Raw genomic sequence first — 17,606 nt, 5'->3', positions numbered from 1 at the left:
GTGGGGTAGCTGTGGGAGTGGGGTGTAGCCGCAGGGGCGTGGGGTAGCTGTGGGAGTGGGGAGTAGCTGCAGTCTGGGGAACAAGAGGCACCAGACAAGGGACTTAGGGGGCCTGAGGGCTATAAGACCCAGGGTGGTCCATGGTCCCTTCTGAGCCTCAGCACCTCACTCACAAAATGCAGTTGTATGGAGAAAGGCGCTCCTGGCTCTCTTTAGTCTGCCCCTGCAGCTGAGAAAGTCAGAACTCCCTCATGCTACAGCCCCAGATCCTTCTGGTCAGGCTCTGGCAGGACCCCATCAGTGTGCCCTCCAGGGTAGAGAGGAAAAATACCCTGCCTCCCTCCCCTCCTTCCTCTCCTTCCTCCCCTTCTTCCCCTCCTTCCCCTCCTTCCTCCCTCCCCTCTTTCCCTCCCTCCCCTCTTTCCCTCCCTCTCTTCCCCTTTCTTCTCCCTCCGCCTCCCTCCTCCTCCCCCTTCCTCCCTCCCCTCTTTCCCTTCCTTCCTCCCTCCCCTTCCTCTCCCTGCCCTCCTTCCTTCACTCACTTGGAGAACATTAGCTAAGTGGCCCCAGCTGCTGTGTTCACACAGTCGGAGGTTCTGCGTGAGCATCCTGGGACCCTGGAGGTGAGTGGGAAAACAACACTGAAGACCCAGGCAGAGGCCCGGCGCAGGTCTTGGTGGCGAGGGCTGGCCTTCAGGAAGGCTCAGGGCTGAATGTGGGGGACAGTTGACTACAGAGGAAAAGGTGACGAAGTTATGGGCTGTCGTCTTCGTGCAGTACTGTGTGGCCACCAGAGCTGATGGGCAAGAGCAGGACTGCAGACCGTGTGGCCAGGCAGCGGGAGAGGCGCATGGCCAGGGTTTCTGCGGGGTGCCCTGAGGCCAGCGGTCACCACACCGATTCATGGCAGGGATGGGCAGGAATGAGATGTGGTGTTGATGTCATTTAAGGTTTCCTTAAAAATGAGTTCCTTTAATGTGACTAGTTTTGATTTATTTTACAAATAAAGTAGGAGTAGTAGAGTATGCCCATTGGGAGGTGGAGTGTTCTTCCTTTCTGGGGTGTATTTTTGGTGAGCTGGTTGATGGTTTCCTACAGTTCCGATGTCTGAATCCTATAATAAACCTGTCAGCCCACAGTGACAGTGGTGGCCTGACTAAATGACACCAACAGCAAGAAAGGGAAAACAGAGAGGGTGCTTTGACAGTCTAATTACCCGCCAAGTCAGAGCTGACGCATGAACAGGGCTGCTTCGGTTGTGGGGACATCTGGTGTTAGAGCTGGTGGAGTAAGTGTAATTTCTTTCCAACGAGACAGTCCTTCACATGTGCAGGGACGGCAGCAGGACAGCCCTGCAGGTCACCTCTCCCCGTCTCCAGCCCCTGTGGCTCTGACATTTCTATTCTCGATTTCTGGGTTTTGTTCCTGAAGAATCAGTGGGGCGAAAGGACCCAGGGTGTGCAGGCACGGGGGGCTGTGCTCCCTGGGGACTAGCACCCACTGTGTGCCACTCTGAGTGGCCTCTTTCACGACAGAATTATTATCAAGTTTATGGTTTTGGTGAAAGAAATTAACTGGAAACATTTCAAGTTGCGTATAAATTGCAAATTCCAGTCTATTCACATACTCTCGTAGCTACCAGAGTATTCCTTACCAATTCATCCCTGAAGGCAGAAGGGCACTGGATGTCCAGGAAATTGGAGTGAGGGTGTGGGTGTGAGCCAGGGAATGGGGGCCACTGCACAAGCCGGCATTCCTCCTGGCAAGCCAGGGGCAGGGTCCCACCACGCCCAGTGTGTGGCTCTGTCTGTCTGACTTTCTGTGTGTGTCTCCCACCGTCGTTCCTCCTCTGCGATCTCTTTCCAGCTCTGATGCTGTCCCTTCCTTTCCCATAACAGCTCAATTCCTATCACGATCTACGCGATCCAGTTTGCATATAGTAGATACATCTAAAATGTTCTGCCATGTAAAAGTGGGAGGTGGTTTTTGATTTTGGTTTTTGTTTCCTAGGTAAAAGTATTGAATGTCCTTGGCCACTGTGAATAGTGACAGATAATAATATACTCTGCACAGATTGTATTTCCAAAACAAAGGCATTTTTTTACAGCCTTTCCTGATAGTAAGACAGTTCATATCATTACATTAATCACAACAAACCCCTCTCACGTCTGTACACTTCTGTGATCAGTGGGAACAGAAACTTCCAGTTTACGTCCTTGCCTCTTGTTCTCTGTGTGGCTCGTGATAAGCTGGAACAGAGCCTGAGCCTGTCGCCTGTCCCCATCCACATTCTTGGGTGGGGGGGGCCCATCTCAGGGAGGGTGACGCAGGTGCCAAGGGTCTTCCTCATGTGCATTAAGGAAGGCAGAGCCGGGTCCGACGGCCTGCAAGCTGGCAGTCTCCTTCGGAGCACCTTTCCCTCTGGCTTCCATCTCCAGAAGCGGCCTTCTGACACTGTCATCTTGAACTCTTCTCCCTTAACCTATTTGAAATGGCTGTTCCTGGTCCGGGCGGGGGCAGGGCGGGAGTCAGGGGCAACTCCGGCCAAACGAGACGGGGCTCCTGGTGCAGGAGGCACCATGCCCACATGCCCACCCCTAGTCTGTCGGACGCTCCCGAGTGCCCACCCTGTGCTGGCACCGAGTGGCCGCAGGGCACGTGAGCCCGAAGTGAGAGACTCAGGTTTGAAATCCTCAATACACATCCACGTTGCCTGTAGAACTTGAGCAAAAACAGGCATTTTCCATTTCATCTGCCTTTTACCTTCTCAGTTAACCTTAAATAAACTTTTAGTTTCCTCTAAAATGTTTTCTGGTTTTTGGCAGACTTTCAATGTCTTGGGAAAATACTTCAAAAGGACGTGAAGTAGTGTTTTTCCGTCTGCTGTTTGCTGTGTGTCCATATTTAAAGCCCCGCTTCTCTGCAGGGAAGGTGCTGGCTGCTGGCAGGAGGCCTGCAAGGTGGTGACAATTGTGGACAAAGGGAGGGCTTGAACCTGGCGCAAAGCCACGGGGGATGTGTCATTAAATCCTTTGATCTGTCCTAAATCATGAGGTCACAGAACCCCAGGGCCGGACCTAAACAAACAAACAGGAGCTTTGCAAAATTTTAAACTATTTCTGGTAATTACATTTTCTTAGCAATGTTGTTTTTATTGTTTGGGGACTGCTGCACGTGTGTGGACCGGCGCTGACAGTGGGAAAGGGGGGCCATGCTGCGCCAGTGCCCTGGGACGCTCCTAGCAAAGCCCTGTGCACTCGGCGCTTGCAAACAGCAGAGACTTATTTCCCACAGTTCTAGAGGCCACGGTCCCAAATCGGGGTTTCGGCAGGGCTGGCTCTTTCTGGAGACCCTGAGGGAGAATTAGTGAGTAATTGTTTATGATATTCTTTCAAGTCTTTTAAAGCAGCAGTTGTCTTTTTAGTTATTTCTCCCTTTTCATTCTATTTTTTTGGGTGCTTTTTCTCTCCTTTTTTTCTTAATTCATTTTGCTATTATCTTTGCTGTTATCTTACCATTAATAAATATCTCAAGGAAAAAAAAATGTAAAAAACTCTGAGGGCTGAATGGGATCTTCGGGGCACCCAGGCCCAGCCCCCTGGTGTGTCCGCAGCTTCCACAGCCAGGCGCCGCATCACCCGAAAGCTTCAGGGAGCGAGGCCCGCTCTGCCCAGCGTGCCTGTCCCCGGGGCTTCTGCGTGGAGAAGCCGGTGATGAGGAGAAACAGGCAGGGCGTGGGTTTCCCAAGGTTCAGTAAGAAACGCAGCCAAGCAGTGGGAGGAAGGGCACAGGGCTGGGTTTCCAAAAGGAATCTGCTGCTGTGGTTTGACGGTTTCTTCTGTCTTTAGAGTGTGTACTCAGAATCAAAGCCACATGTCCACACTCTAAATCACTGTCAAAGATAGTAATAGAAGTAAAAAAAAAAAAAAAAAAAAAGGCAAGAAGACAACACGAGAAGCAGCAAGGAAATATATGAACAAAATACAGCAGCAGAGGAAGACAGTCCACAGTCGATGTGTCAGTGAAGTTGAATGTTCTAGAACTCTCTGAAAGAACAAGCTCAAGTTGTTAAAATCAAAATCCAATTATATACTGCTTTAACAATAGGTGCTGAAGAGTATGACGTGGAGAAGTAACAAGGATTCATTAGAGGATGTTTGGCAAAGAAGGGATGTGAACACTGAAGGTGTTTCGAAGGTGATTCGAGAGCCACACGGGAGAGCTTTTGGCGAGAATCATAGATTCTCTACGAAAAGGAACTGGAGAGACGGCTGTTGCCATCTCTGGGAGAGGTGCCTTGGTTTGGGCAGGGGCTGGTGGGGCCGGAGCAGCGGTGGGGTCTGGCTCGGTGCTCTTAGGACTAGCTGGAGGGTTGCAAGCGGGATGGTAATGACAATGTGTCACAAAGTCTCTGGCTCTTTTTCTTCAAGTGTGGGCTGAAGATACCTGTGGTCCCTGGTCCCTGGGAGCTTGTCGGAAGTGCGGGCTCTGCTTCATCAGGCCTGTGCTGTAACAGGATCGGATGACGCAGGGCAGCTGGCGCCTGCAGAGGAGGGCTGCAGGGTGAGTGGTGAAGAGCCGACCCTGCCGCGGCGGCAGGAGGAAGCATGAAAAGCCGTGAGAACCTTGGACGTCCACAGGACTGGAGTGAAAGTCAGTCCTTACCTCTGATGGCTTCTGCTGTGAGTTCGAGTTTATACTCCAGGATGTGCTCAGGGGCATACAGTTATTTTTGCTTCTGTTTTTAAAAAATCATCGGAGGTGAGCAAAACTGTTCTCTCCACTCACTTCTGATTTATCCAACCAGGAAACAAAAAGTGCAGACTTTTTCTGGGGAGATTTCATTTCTTACTGAGCTTGTTCACAGTTTGTCTCTGCCTTTTCTTGTGGGACATCCGGGCCCCACTGTCTTAAAGCAGCGTCCAAGTGCGTCTCAGGAGTGTTCTGGCCATTTGGTCTCTGCGGACCCTGCCGGTCAGCCCGGAAGCCTGGGTACCCCATACCACTGTGTCCTCTGACTCCCTCCTGCCCAAACGCAGTAGTGGAAAGTCTTTTTGGTGATGGATAATACGTGCATCTCGGGGAAATACACAGTCTCCTCCCAGCGTCCTCCTTCCAGCTTACCCCAAATTGCCTGTTTTTTTTCTGCATCCTTTAAGAAGTATTCCGTGGATTTACTAAAAAGGAAATCCTTTTAATATTGATAAAAATAACCTCTTATAAAGAAGATAAAATTGTTTTGAGTCATCTGTTAAATCTTCAAAGTATATAAAAACTAAAACTTAGAAATAGGAAAAAATGATGGAAACTGTAGGAGTGTCAGTGCATTGTTATCAATTTAATCAAAATATAAAAATAAATGGAGTATTTAAAAGATTTTATTAAATTTGGCACTACAAAGCAAGTCTGAATACGTTCATAAAAGCAGAAATTGTATGTAACTGAGGACGTGGACCGGGGTGCTCTGGGCTCCGCCCCGCCGCCGTGCTCTCTGGCGGGCTGGATCGCGCCGGCTGGGAGGCTGCGCTCGTGCGTACGCCCCTTTCTCACGCCATAGGGCCGAGGGGCAGCAGTTGCTGGTAGCTCTACATTTAGTTTTTAGATGTCTGTAGATGAGTAAATGGATATTCCGCACCCACTTGAAAGTAAAAGAATATTCCCTTAAATTATGTATTGAGTCAAAGAAGGTGGGGCTGGGGGAGGGCCCTGAGGTGCTGGCCAGGCTCCCTGCTCAGTCCGCGGGACTCTGCTCCTCCAGGCCTCAGGCCCCCTGGGCCTCCTCTCCGCCCCCACCCCCACTGCCACCACCCTCCACGCAGAGTCTCACAGGAGCTTCCTAACTGGCCTCCTGCCTTCCCGACTCCTGCTTCAGACTCTTCCCGGCAGGGCAGCCAGAGTCAAAACAGGACTCAAGGGCTCCTGTCCCAGCCCTCCTGGGTTGCCTGCTCAGCAGGGTCCCTCCCTGTCCTCAGCCTCACGGCTCCCAGCAGCCCCCTGGGCCTGAGCCCTCCTGCTCCTCTCCTGGCCCCTGCCACACACAAGCCTCCGGCTTGGCCTCCTGTCTCCCCTCTGACCTGGGATTCCTCTGCCAGAAAGGCTCTTTCTGCACCTGCAGCCACACAGGTGCGCATGGCGTGCTCCCTGTCACCCCCACGTCCGCGTGGTGGGCGCCCTCGCATCTCTCGAGCCCTGCACCTTCCCCTGAGGCCCTGCCGTGTGGACTGTGGAACGCTGCACTACCTTCCCCTCCGTTTTCTTTTCTTTTTCAACATCCTTGTTTTGTTTTCATCATTAGCACTTATCACCAACTAACGTACTATATGTTTTTCTTGCTTATTGTCTCTCTAAACTGCAAGTGCTGTGAGGACTGGAGATTTTGTTTCGTTGTTGCTGTGTCCTGAGCACCCAGAGCAGTGCTGGCACCGGGAGCTCAGTGTTCGCTGAGCGCACAGTTGATGACGTGATACAGGGCGTCTGCATGTGTGCTCAAGTGATGTTTAGAGCGAGAGTCAAAGCCTTATTCTTTGAGAAAAGTTTAAAATATGAAAGCAAATGAACTGAGCTCGCCTCAAAAGCAGTTCAAAAATCAATAAAATAAACTCACAGAAATTTATAAATAGTGGGTAGTAAAATAAAGCCCTGGAAGAGGAGATGGGCGGAATTATAAATAAAATATAAGCTGATTATGCAAAACAGAAAAATAGAATTGTAAATCTAGAAGTTAGTGCTTGGTAAAAAGCGGTAAAATAAATAACATTGCATGTCTTCCCCCTGACAAGTGTAATCAATAAAGGACAAAGCAAAAATAAAATCATAAACTAAAACACTACAGATTCGAAGGAGTTTAAGGATTAGAAAGGAGTGTTCATGAACCGGACGATCTGGTGAGATGGGAAGGGCACGTGACCAGATATGCATCACGGCACTGGAAGTTTCAGTAAACCTAAAAGCAAGTAAGAGTTTGAAGAAGTTTCCAAAGAACTACTTCCTAGAAGGGCTCTGAATTCAGATGGTTTCTTTGATATTTTTAAGAAACAGTTCATTTCAATGAATGTATAAATTACTACAAAGCATAGAAGATTATGGAAATCTACCTAATTCATTTTATAAAGGTAGTATAACTTGGAAACAAACACCAAAATAAAATTATATTGAATTCACATTTAGGAAACTGAATTAAACAACATGTCAAAATAGTACACCATCATAACTAAGCATAATCTTTCTAAGAAAGAAAGAATAGTAAGCTATTAGCATTATAAAGTATATCAGAAGGCAATGATTATCTCAATAGGTACTGAAAAGGCTGTCATATAATTCAATATATATTCCTTATCAAAACTAGTAATGAAGGGTTTTTCTTAATATAATAAAGACTTGGAGCACGAGTTCCTCGAGGGTCTTAGAGGTAAGGACTCAGTCTACTACCCTGTACCCAGATGTTACCAGCTCTGCCTTTTGAACAGAAATGTCAGTAATTGTTGAATAAACGTAAGTATGTACTTCAAACCCACTACCAACATTACATTTAGTGAAACAGTAAAAATTCCCATTAAAATTAGGATGCTTGGTATCATATTTAATATTTAACACTGTTATAGTATTTCTGGCTAAAGTATTAACATGAAAATAATAAGTAACCATTAGTAAGGAAAAACAAAACTCTCCCTATTTGTAAACAGTATAATCAGTACTTAACTGAAAGTCATGGAGAATGGTCTGGGAAATAGTTTTAATAGCCAAGACAGTTTAGCAAAGTGAGTAGACACAATGTAAAACTGAGTCAGACCTGAAGGCTGAGCAGAGGACTGGCCAGTCGTGCAGGGGACGAGTCTGTTGATTCTGAAGAGTCTGGGGAATTAGTTCAGGGCTTTCGGCTGCAAGTGACAGATGGCCCAGGTCAGCCAGCTTGAAAAACGAGGCAGATTCATCTCTTGTGCAAAAAGTCACAAGGTGGCAGGTCCCTGGCATAACCCCACAGCTTAGCAGGCACCCCTTCTCTGGCCCCTGCCACCCACCTCGGCCGACCCTGGTGGCCCTCGGTCCTAGAGAGCCTCGCCGGGCAAACTGTGTAATGTGTTTGGGCTTCTGCATCTGTAAAATGGGAATAAACAATGTGGATCTTGTAGTATTACTCTAGGCCTGAGTGACATGCTGTGCATGAGAGGCTTGTCCTTGTCAGAGCGCACTTGGAGCACGACAGGCCCCTCGTCGGCAGCGCCCCTCCCGACCGCTGGCCAGGCAGCCCGAGTGCTCTCCCCAAAGGCCGGCCAACGCTCCTTTATCTTGGGCTTTCGTTTTCCCTCGCTCACTTCCTCTCTCCATTTCAGTTTACAAACCGTTCTCTTTGGCAGAGAATAAGATTTGTGGTTCTCCTCTTGGCCATTTGTTTTGTTCCTCGTTCTCCACGTGTGTGGAGAGGCTCTGTTTTGTCCAGGGTGTCTGCCCCGAGCTTCATCTCCCAGGGGCCTTGTTTTTCCTGATTCCATTTCGTATTTGTGTTAATAAACCCACTTTGCCACTTTGTCCTTTAGAATCAATCCCACGGGCTTCATTTGGAGCCTTTCAGGTTTTGTTCTCACCGTACCTGCGTGCGATTGTGGAGTTGAAATGAGGGCAGAAGGTGCTTTCCGTCCTGGAGCCGCAGAACCAGGCGCGCGCTCGGGGCTGCCTTTGGGAGGACGCCTCGGAGCCTGTGGGCGCACCCGCCCGCACCCTCTCTCTGCGGGTTTCACACACGCGGTGTGGCGACCCTTTCTTTGTCCTCAGTGAGTCTCTCAGTCTTCTCTCAGTTTCTCTTCTCTGTGGGAGCCCGAGTGGCCACCGTGGTCTGTCGTGGCCCATTTCTAGGGACGAGGAATGAACACAGAGACAAAGAGACATAGACACACAAAGACGGTACAAGACTGCAGCGTCTTTCTGCCGCAGTTTCTTTATTTATAACACAGCCTGTTTGGCAACTGTCCCACTGCAATTTCTTTGTTCCCACACTGTCCCGACTCAACACGTCCTGTTCCTTGTTCTTTCGTCTCCGGCGAGCAGATGTTTGCATCTGAACTCTCTAGCCCCTCCTGTTTGCAGGGTTAGGGCGCCCTGGCTCGCGTGCAAGCCCACAGGCAGGTTCTTGATAAAAACAATAAGGAACCGTTCCCAGACAAAATGTCCTCTACAGTGGTCTGTGTCTGGTCAAGAGTTTTGCTTTCAACCACGTGAGCAGAGCTCCAGCAGGTGTCTGGGGTGGGTGTGTCCTCGGGAGCCACGTCCTCCTGCTGAGCTGCTTTGGCTCCTGCCTCCTTGGCTCCACCTGGCCTGGAGCCACTCACACTTCTGTTCCTGCTGTGCTTCAGCCTCACCCACAGGCTTTCCAGCATGTTCCGTCCCTGTGGTTGCCAATTTTTCCACCTATGTATTTGACAAGGACATACTTTGTTCCCTCCTCGCTGTTCTCTTTCTTTCGTATTCAGAATCTCTCCATCTCTACGTTCAAATATTGCAGTCCCATCCTGCCAGTTCCTGGCAATGTACATGAGTTGTGACTGTTAACGTGAAAATACCAATTCCGTGGGACACCGGGGTCAGTGTTTCCTATCGTTCACCCAAGCGAGGGCCACGCTGCAGGGACGTCACAAACACAGCCTGAGCCACCTCTCTGCTACAAAGACCACGTTCCCACCCACCCCCACCAAGATGGGGAGTGGGCTCCTTCCGTCAATGGAGCAAGGGCTTGGTACAGGCCAGCTGGTCAGGCACCGCTTCCTGTCATACCAGAAACAGGTGTGTTGCAGGACGCTGCCCACTGCAGCCCACTGCAGCCGGCACAGAATGGCAGAGACAAAGCTCAAATGCACATGACCATTCGCCCCTTCCTCATTCATCTCCCATGTTACAGACGGTCTGCCACATGCCAGCTGTGGTTCTGGGCTCTGAGGGCACTGGGATGTATGAGATCCTGTCTTCATGTGCAGGAAGCTCAGAAAATTGTAGGGCACCGTGGTGAGAGTGGTGGTGCGGACAGGCAGGCCTCGTTCTGGGTGCGGAGAGAATGGCGGCATGCGCTAGCCATGAAGGGGTGATAGGCAGTGACATGTGGCTTCCTGGGATTGGTGATTCTGAGCTGAGACTTCAAAGATAAATGGGAATTAGCCAGAAGGGAGGTTGGGGAGGAGGCTGGGTGGAGGTGGGGACGGGCGTTCCAGGCGGCGTGGTCTGCGTGCCGAGGGCCCAGGAGGTGCTGTCTGGGGAGGGTGAGCGGGACACAGCGCCGCAGTTGCTGTCGGGAGACGAGGAAGTGAGGCTGAAGCAGGCAGGAACCTGATTGGGGGCCCTTCCCCCTCAGGAGAGCACCTGGCGCCTGCTCCTGTGGTGGGTGGGAAGGTGAACGGTGGGCGGACCGGCCAGGGGGTGGGTGGCAGGGACGAGCCTCGAGTCTGCTGTCACGTGTTGAGACACCTGCCAACATCTCGGGAAGCAGCCTGGGCCGAGGGGACGGTGGAGGCAATCTGGACGTGGCCTCTGACTCAGCTGTGAGGGCTCGGGCAGTCGGGGCAGTGGGGTGCGTGGAGAGCACGCTCCCTTGGGCAGGGGCTGACAGCAGACACGTGGGGACCCTGGGGAACGGGAGCCCTGCTGGAGCTGCACAGTCCGCCGGTGCCCGCCCGTCTCTCATGGGCCACACGTCTCTGTTCGGCCTCAGCCAGGTTCCTCTGCCTGCCCGGAAGAGACCGACCCAGCTCCCCTTCCACGTGCCACCAGCCAGGCGCTGTGGTCGAGGCGCCCGGTCCCGTGAAGAAAGCAGGGCAGCTCGGCTGTCCCGCGACCCCGCTGAGAGGACGGCTGTCAGTTACCACCCTTGGCATGTTCTCGGCGATCCTGGCTGAGTGTGGAGCTCCCTCTCAGACCACATCAGGACTCTCAGTAAGCAAAGAGGTGGTGACATTCAGGAATAAAAGGACTCCAGCGTCATCTGGGGACAGGTGACATGCCAGGGATAAGAGTGGCCAAGCCTGGAGGCCTGGCCTTTCGTTCCTGGGCAGCGGTCAGAACGCGTGCCTGTGGTGTCCCGGTCGGCTCCCCCATCCACTCTCGCCGGAGCTTCCTCCCGCTTGTCACAGTGGGGGGGCTGGCTTCCCCGTGCGTGCTGGGTCCAGGTCCTGGCGCTGCCCAGCACGGCTGTGTGACCATGGCAAGGCACTTGCCCTTCTTCAGGAATGCGTACACATGCACCCCCGTCCCCTGCCACCCCATGTCGCGCCACCCCACAGCACACACATGGCACAGACTGGCCTGATGGACGCGGAATGGAAGAGGCAGCTGTGTGGCCACCGTGGTCCCACCCAGCTGTCCCTCTGGAGAAAGCCTTCCTGTAACTCCAGCCTCTTCCTAGGGTGCTCTGCGTATTTTCTTTCTCTAACTGAACCCTCCACAGCCAACCTTCAGAAGCGAAGGACTGGTTCTCTCCTCCCTGGCCAAGCCTGCCGCAGGGTGAAGTAGGTGCTAGTGGCCCCTGCTCCCAGCTGCCCCCACCCCCGTGCATAACATCTTCTCCAAGCTAAGTCCCATCCCTGTGTGCTCTGTCACTCCCTGAGACTTGTTTTGTTGCCATCTGGGACCACTGTGGACGCCTCCTTCATCCTTGGGTACTTTGGTCTCTCTGCTCAAACCTGCTATTTATGCTTCCCCACGCCACGGCCAGCAGAGCAGTTACACGGCACCTGCTTCCACCTGGAGTAGCGGCCGCCTGCTGTGCGTGCCCTGCGCCTTCTTCCTGCACACTCCAGCGCCCCTCTCACCACCAGGTGCGGTGTCTCTGGTGCCTTCCTGCGCTTCAGGGTCTGTGTGCAGCGGCGGAGTCCAAATGCCCACCTTGTTGAGCACACGCTCCCCCAAACCCCTCTCGTTCCCACGCGTCTGTCCCTGCCTGTGAACACACTCAGGCGCTGGCATCCCTGTGTGCCTCTGGGCTCCCCCCTGGCGCCACGTACCGTCTCCCCCACAGCCCAAATTGCTTTCTCCGCTGCCATTTCGACCTGGAGAGTAAGCGCCACCACAGCTTCCTGCCCCTCTGCTGCCCTGACACCCAGCACCGCTTCTCACTGCTGCTTCCCCACCACTCTGCCCCCTTCCCATATGCCTGAAGTGCCTGCTGTTCTCCTGCCTGCAGCCTCGACCTTCCCTGCAGCCTTCTCCCAGCGGTGTCTTTCCTCCCCCTGCACATCGCCTTGGTGGTTTCGCGTTCACCTGTGTGCTTGTTGCCACCTTTCCACAGGAGCCTTCCCAGCACGGACCTCCTCACCTGCCCACCCTTCTTCTGGGCCACTTTCCTGCCAGGCGGCCCCCATTCTGGGACCAGAAACCAGACCCTTTCTTTGTAGGCCTGTCTCGGGCATTCTCCCCTGAGCAGTCCCGGACGGGTCACGGGATGCACCCCCAGCCGCCCCCATTCTCCCCTTTCCTTCCTTCTCTAATTCTCAGAGGCCTTTACCGTGTCTTGTCTAGGCTATTGCAATGGTGTCTTTTAAAAAAATCTTTGACTTTTTAATTGTCTAACAAATACAAGATCCACATATAAATAAAACAATCTCTGAAGCTCACAGCCGTGGCTGGTGGGTAACTCGTGAACGGAGCACACGGGGTGAGATGCGTGAGCAGCAGCGGGTCGGCGAGGCTGTCTCCCACCCCTCCCGACAGCCTGGGGTGCGGGTCTGAACTGTGTTTCTGTTCTTCCTCCCTTTCAGCACTTCTGTAGATTTCCAGGATCTGACTTGGCCAGCTTGGAGTTGGGACATCGTGCAGACTTTGACGGGCATCTTCCTAGGAGTCGGGGCTTGTCAGTGGAGCCGTGTCAGAGGGAGCTTTGCCAAAAAGACCCTGCACGATACTCACACAGGGGCAGCTTCTCTGGCACGCGCGGATCTCCCGGGGTTAAATGAGGCTTCACTCCAGACAGATCTGAGTCTGCTCACAAAATTAACTTTATCCGGGACACACCCAGAGCTCTCGCAGTTTCTTTTTTTTTATTCTTTATTTAAATATTCAGTATTCTGTAGTGTTATCCATATGAGAATAATCAGACCTAAGAAATAGGCTCTGAAACAGCAACTCAGGGCTAGATTTGGGGCAGGGTGGCCAGCCTGCTCCCTCCTCTCCCCTTCCCTGGACCCCTGTCCTGCAGCCAGGCCATAGCTGGGGTGTCACCCTGCGTCTTAGATCCTCACCCGTGGAGAAGAGACTCTCTGGCAGCATCTGGGGGACATGGAGCTTCTGTAGACCCACCAGCTCCAGCCCTGCCACTGTCATTTGCCCTGGGAGGTTGTCTCCCTGCCTGGGAACTTGGGCTTATCTGGGTGGCAGGTGATGGAGACCTTACTTCAGAACTCGGCACCAGCTACCTGTGTTTAAAAGGGTTGTCATGCTGCCAGTGACAATGCTGAGCTGCACGTTGGAAAACCAGGCTGGCTTTTCTGGTTCTTCCCAGTTTCCTGGCCCGTGACGTTGCACGGGTAACGTGTGACATGTTCTAGAGGAGTGGCAGCTCCGCTAAGGCAGAGACTTGCATGTTGCATTGCTTGTCACCACACCCCAGGGGCCCTGCTCTACTGGGCATGTTGGGTCCTTGACACACTTCAGTTGAATGGTGACAGGGGCATTTCTGCTTCCGCTCCAGCCTGGACCTGCTGCAGGTGTGATGGTGGTGGGTTTCTCATCTGTGCTCACGTACGATTATCTGTCTTTCAGGAGCCCAGCAGCCGGGGCCGCCGTATTACACTGACCCGGGAGGACCGGGGATGAATCCTGTCGGGAACACCGTGGCAATGGCCTTCCAGGTCCAACCCACCTCACCCCAGGGGAGCACGGCCTACCCACCCCCTCCTTCCTACTGCAGCACGCCCCCGCCCCCCTACGAACAGGTGGTGAAGGCCAAGTAGCAGGTGCTGCGGCGGCGTGCTGGAGGAGAGATGGGGGCGGGCCTCCCACCGGCTTCTCCTGTCCCCACTGATGTTCGCATCTAGGGATGGCCTGATGAGCCACCGAGGACAGATTCCTCTTTGATATCTTCAAAGCAAGCACAGCTCCCTTTCAAGTTTTCCATGGAGGACAGTATTTGAATTCACACTGCCTCTTCTGTTCCTTCTGTTTCTGATGTGATCTGTTCTCTCTGGCAGAGTGTGGTGACAGTCCCCAAGGGTTGTCGTTCTTAGGGTGGCCTGACCATATCCCCAGGAGAGAGACTCAGAGGAGGAGGAGGAGGGCAGGGCTGGGAGGTGCAGGTGGCGTGGAGGAGCCAGGCCCAGGCGGGCGTCCTCCCAGCAGACGGAAGCCCCACTGCACGCAGCTGGCAGCGTGGCCGAGGCAGGTCAGCCGCTGCGGCCCATCCTCCCGTCAGTCTTCCTCTCGTCAGAGCTGCCTGAGAGACATTCAGGGGAGAGCCAGCCTCTTGACACCTGTCTGTCAAGACGTTCACACCCGGTGGCGGGCTTCCCTCAGCTCACTCTGCGCCAGGGCAGCGCAGAGTGAGCCGCTCTCGTGGCAAGGTGATGGCCCGGAGCCAGGCTGAGCCGGACGTCAGCCGTTATCTGAAGATCACTAAGGAAAGCTATTCAGATTCAGGGGAAATCGCTTCCTGCTCCCAACTGGGACACTGTGTTTTGTGAGTTCTTGGTCTGACTTGGAAAACAAATGTTGCCCCCTTTTTAGTGTTCATAGAAGTGTGTAATGTCTGGTCCTTCGAGGTCAGACTGGGAGTGTATCTTCCCTGGTGTCACTGCCTCCCCAGTGTTCTCAGGCCCAGAGGGCTTCTACACCCCCCACCCCTCGAGGCAGCCCTGGTGGGGGTCTCATGGGCTCTCATAGCAGAGGGAGAGACCAGAGAGGTGCGTTTAGCAGGGAGTTCTGTTCTACCACGTAGTTAGTAGTGTTGATGTGTATTTAAACCCAGGTTGAGACCTATGTATCGTGTGATACTACGAGGAAAGCTGTGTGGCCCTGGGGCCTAGAATACTGTACGTGTAGTTTCGTGGAGAAGGGGGTGGGGGGCACTTATTTTTTAAATAAACTAATCGGAGCCTCTTGAGGAACTGTTACTCGTTGAACTGGAGCATCAAGACATCTCCCCCGAGAGGATGCAGAATGTCATCTATTTCCCCAGACCAGGAGGCTTGGTGTCCACACTCTGCCTGGGCGTTTATGTGGGGTGGGGGTGAGGAACGCAGAGGGCAAAGTAACCACTTGGACTTACGTTACTCTAAGGACGTAGAGTCAGAGCTCCAGGGAGTTCTGAGGGAAATGCTCGGGAACAAGAGGAGCAGCCTCGGAGGCACGGTTTGTGCACACAGATGCTGCCACGGGCGTCTCTGGACATCCTCGTGTGATCTCTGACCTCGTGCCCCGGCGGCAGGACCTCCCCACACTCCAGGCCTTGATTTAAATGAGACAACAAAGCACAACTTTTGCTGTTTACAATGGAGACAACCACACGGGTCCAAAACGTTTCTCTTCTTCCAGGTCATTCGTTTTGCATTTTTAACTTCAGTTTCTCCCTTTGCTGTTTTTAATGAAGAGGCACACTAAGAGCCGCCCCTGGAATTGGGGCGGACACAGCCGAAGAGGCATATAAATGTCCAGGACTAAATTTCCTTCATCTTTTTGATAGCAAATGAGCCCAAGTGACTGAATGATGGGCGGGGCTCACCGATTTTGCATTCCCATGTTTGTGTCAGATACATTTTGTTGTCCCCTGAACCCACTTAGAATCCTGCTGCAGTGAACACTGAAACTGTATGCGGAAGTCCTGCTCCTGGGGACATTGCCGTCGTCGTTTCCTTTGTGCTGTTGGCGGGTCGCGGCCACCTCTTAGAGTGAGTCCAGCTCCTGTGTGTGGGCGTCCCGTGGAGTCGGGGTTAGGAGTGAACTTGAAGCAGACCTGTGCGTGCTCCCTGTGCGACACTTGGCTCCTTTCTCTTCTCTGTTCTCTTTTGATAGGGTCCTGTTTCCTACGTACGCCAAATAAAAATAAACTGGGCACGTGCTTTGATTGTTTTGCTGGGGAGTGGGGAAGAGGGAAGAGATGTAGGTTCTGATGAGGAAGGACGCACAGAGGTCCCTGGTTCAGCCTTGGGCGGGGTGGGGACAGCGTGCCCCATCTCAGGAGAAACAGGAACTAGATGTTCTCCAAGGAGATAAGGTGCTATGGTTCACAAATTTTAAAAATCAAGCTAAGGAGAAAATTTTCCAAGGCGAGGAGAAAGACAGAAGCATTAGCAAGGTGAACACATGGGACTGGGTCTGTTTTCCATGGAGGCTTCATGCTAAAATCCCGCTCCGCTTGGTCAGAAGCGGTGCTTCTCTCGCGGACACCACTGAGGAATAGCCCTGCTACAGTGCAGCTGCATTATAGGTGAATCACTAATTGAGATGTTTGGAAAGAAGCGTTTTGTATTTTGCCTTCTTAGAAGGCAAAGGTCTAGGTCATGGTCCTAGATCATGGTCTTCTGTGGACCTAAGTTTGGTGCACTCCAGTGTGTCCTTCTGGGCGAGCCCGACAGCGCACACTGGTGTGTCAAACACTCTTAAGAAGCATCTCCGTGCTGTTTAATCTAGCCCTCCTCAAACTAGACCATGAAATCTTTTTCTTGTGTATGTGTAGGGGTGGAGTTGGACGTAAACACACCTTACCTTCAGGCCCCTCTGAGGTGTGTCTGCCAGCAGAACCCATGGCTGTCAATCCATCTGAGAGATTTCTAACACATCACACCCCAGCTGGGAAGGATTCTGACCTCAGTCTTTCCTCGGGAGCTCCTTGGCGCCTCTGCAGATTTGCCTGGCTCCAGACTGGGCTGCCAATCCTGCAGCCCTGGGCCATTTGGAGGGAGTTCTAGAATCCAAAGGCTCTGTAACACCTTTTCCCCAAGGCCTTTCTTTTATTTAAAAAAATGTTTTAGGAGGACCAGGTGCGGTGGCTCAACCTGTAATCCTAGCACTTTGGGAGGCCAAGGCAGGAGGATCACTTGAGGTCAGGAGTTTGAGACCAGCCTGAGCAAGAGTGAGAGACCCTGTCTCTACCCAAAATAGAAAAATTAGCTGGGTGTGGTGGTGCACACCTCTTAGTCCCAGCTACTCGGGAGGCTGAGGCGGGAGGATCGCTTGAGCCCAGGAGTTTGAGGTTGCAGTGAACTATGATCACACCACTGCAATCTAGCTGAAGTGACAGAGTGACTCTGTCTCAAAAAAAAAAAAAAAAAGTTTTAGTTACTCTTCACTTAATTACATATTCTAAAAAAGAAAACAGCAGTGTAATTTGTTTTATATATTGGAATACTGCCCTCAGTTTTAATTGATAGAAGGGCTGTGTTGCCAGGACAGGTTCGATAGATAATAATCCCATCAGAAGCCCTGCCATGCAGACAGGAAGTTGTCCGGCATCACAGCCACCTCGGGAAGGATGCCCTGCCTGGCCAACTTCCCGAGGAAGGTGGAAGCAGGATCATGACTTGAGATGGCAAACTGAGTGCTCACTTTTATCTATCCTTCCCAAATTTCACTGAGCCTCAAAAAATCCATATCGGCTGTCAAGAGTGCAGGGACAAAAATGTTAAGTAATTGCTGAAATA

At 52.3% G+C, this 17,606-nt stretch overlaps 1 protein-coding gene across 1 annotated transcript in view; it reads left to right on the top strand.

Moving 5' to 3' along the window:
* The window catches only part of VOPP1 (vesicular, overexpressed in cancer, prosurvival protein 1), a 93,129-nt gene extending 77,127 nt beyond the window's left edge, over window positions 1-16,002 (top strand). The window contains exon 5 of the mRNA XM_012648798.1: window positions 13,735-16,002. Coding sequence (XP_012504252.1) covers window positions 13,735-13,925 — 191 coding nt within the window. The 3' untranslated portion in view covers window positions 13,926-16,002. The remainder of the gene's footprint in view (window positions 1-13,734) is intronic.
* Window positions 16,003-17,606: the final 1,604 nt, after the last annotated feature.

The sequence above is a fragment of the Propithecus coquereli genome, unplaced genomic scaffold, assembly GCF_000956105.1.
Source record: "Propithecus coquereli isolate 6110/MARCELLA unplaced genomic scaffold, Pcoq_1.0 Scaffold294, whole genome shotgun sequence".
Lineage (NCBI taxonomy): Eukaryota > Metazoa > Chordata > Mammalia > Primates > Indriidae > Propithecus > Propithecus coquereli.
Note: the sequence above shows the minus strand (reverse complement) of the source record. Positions and strands in the feature narration are given on the sequence as shown.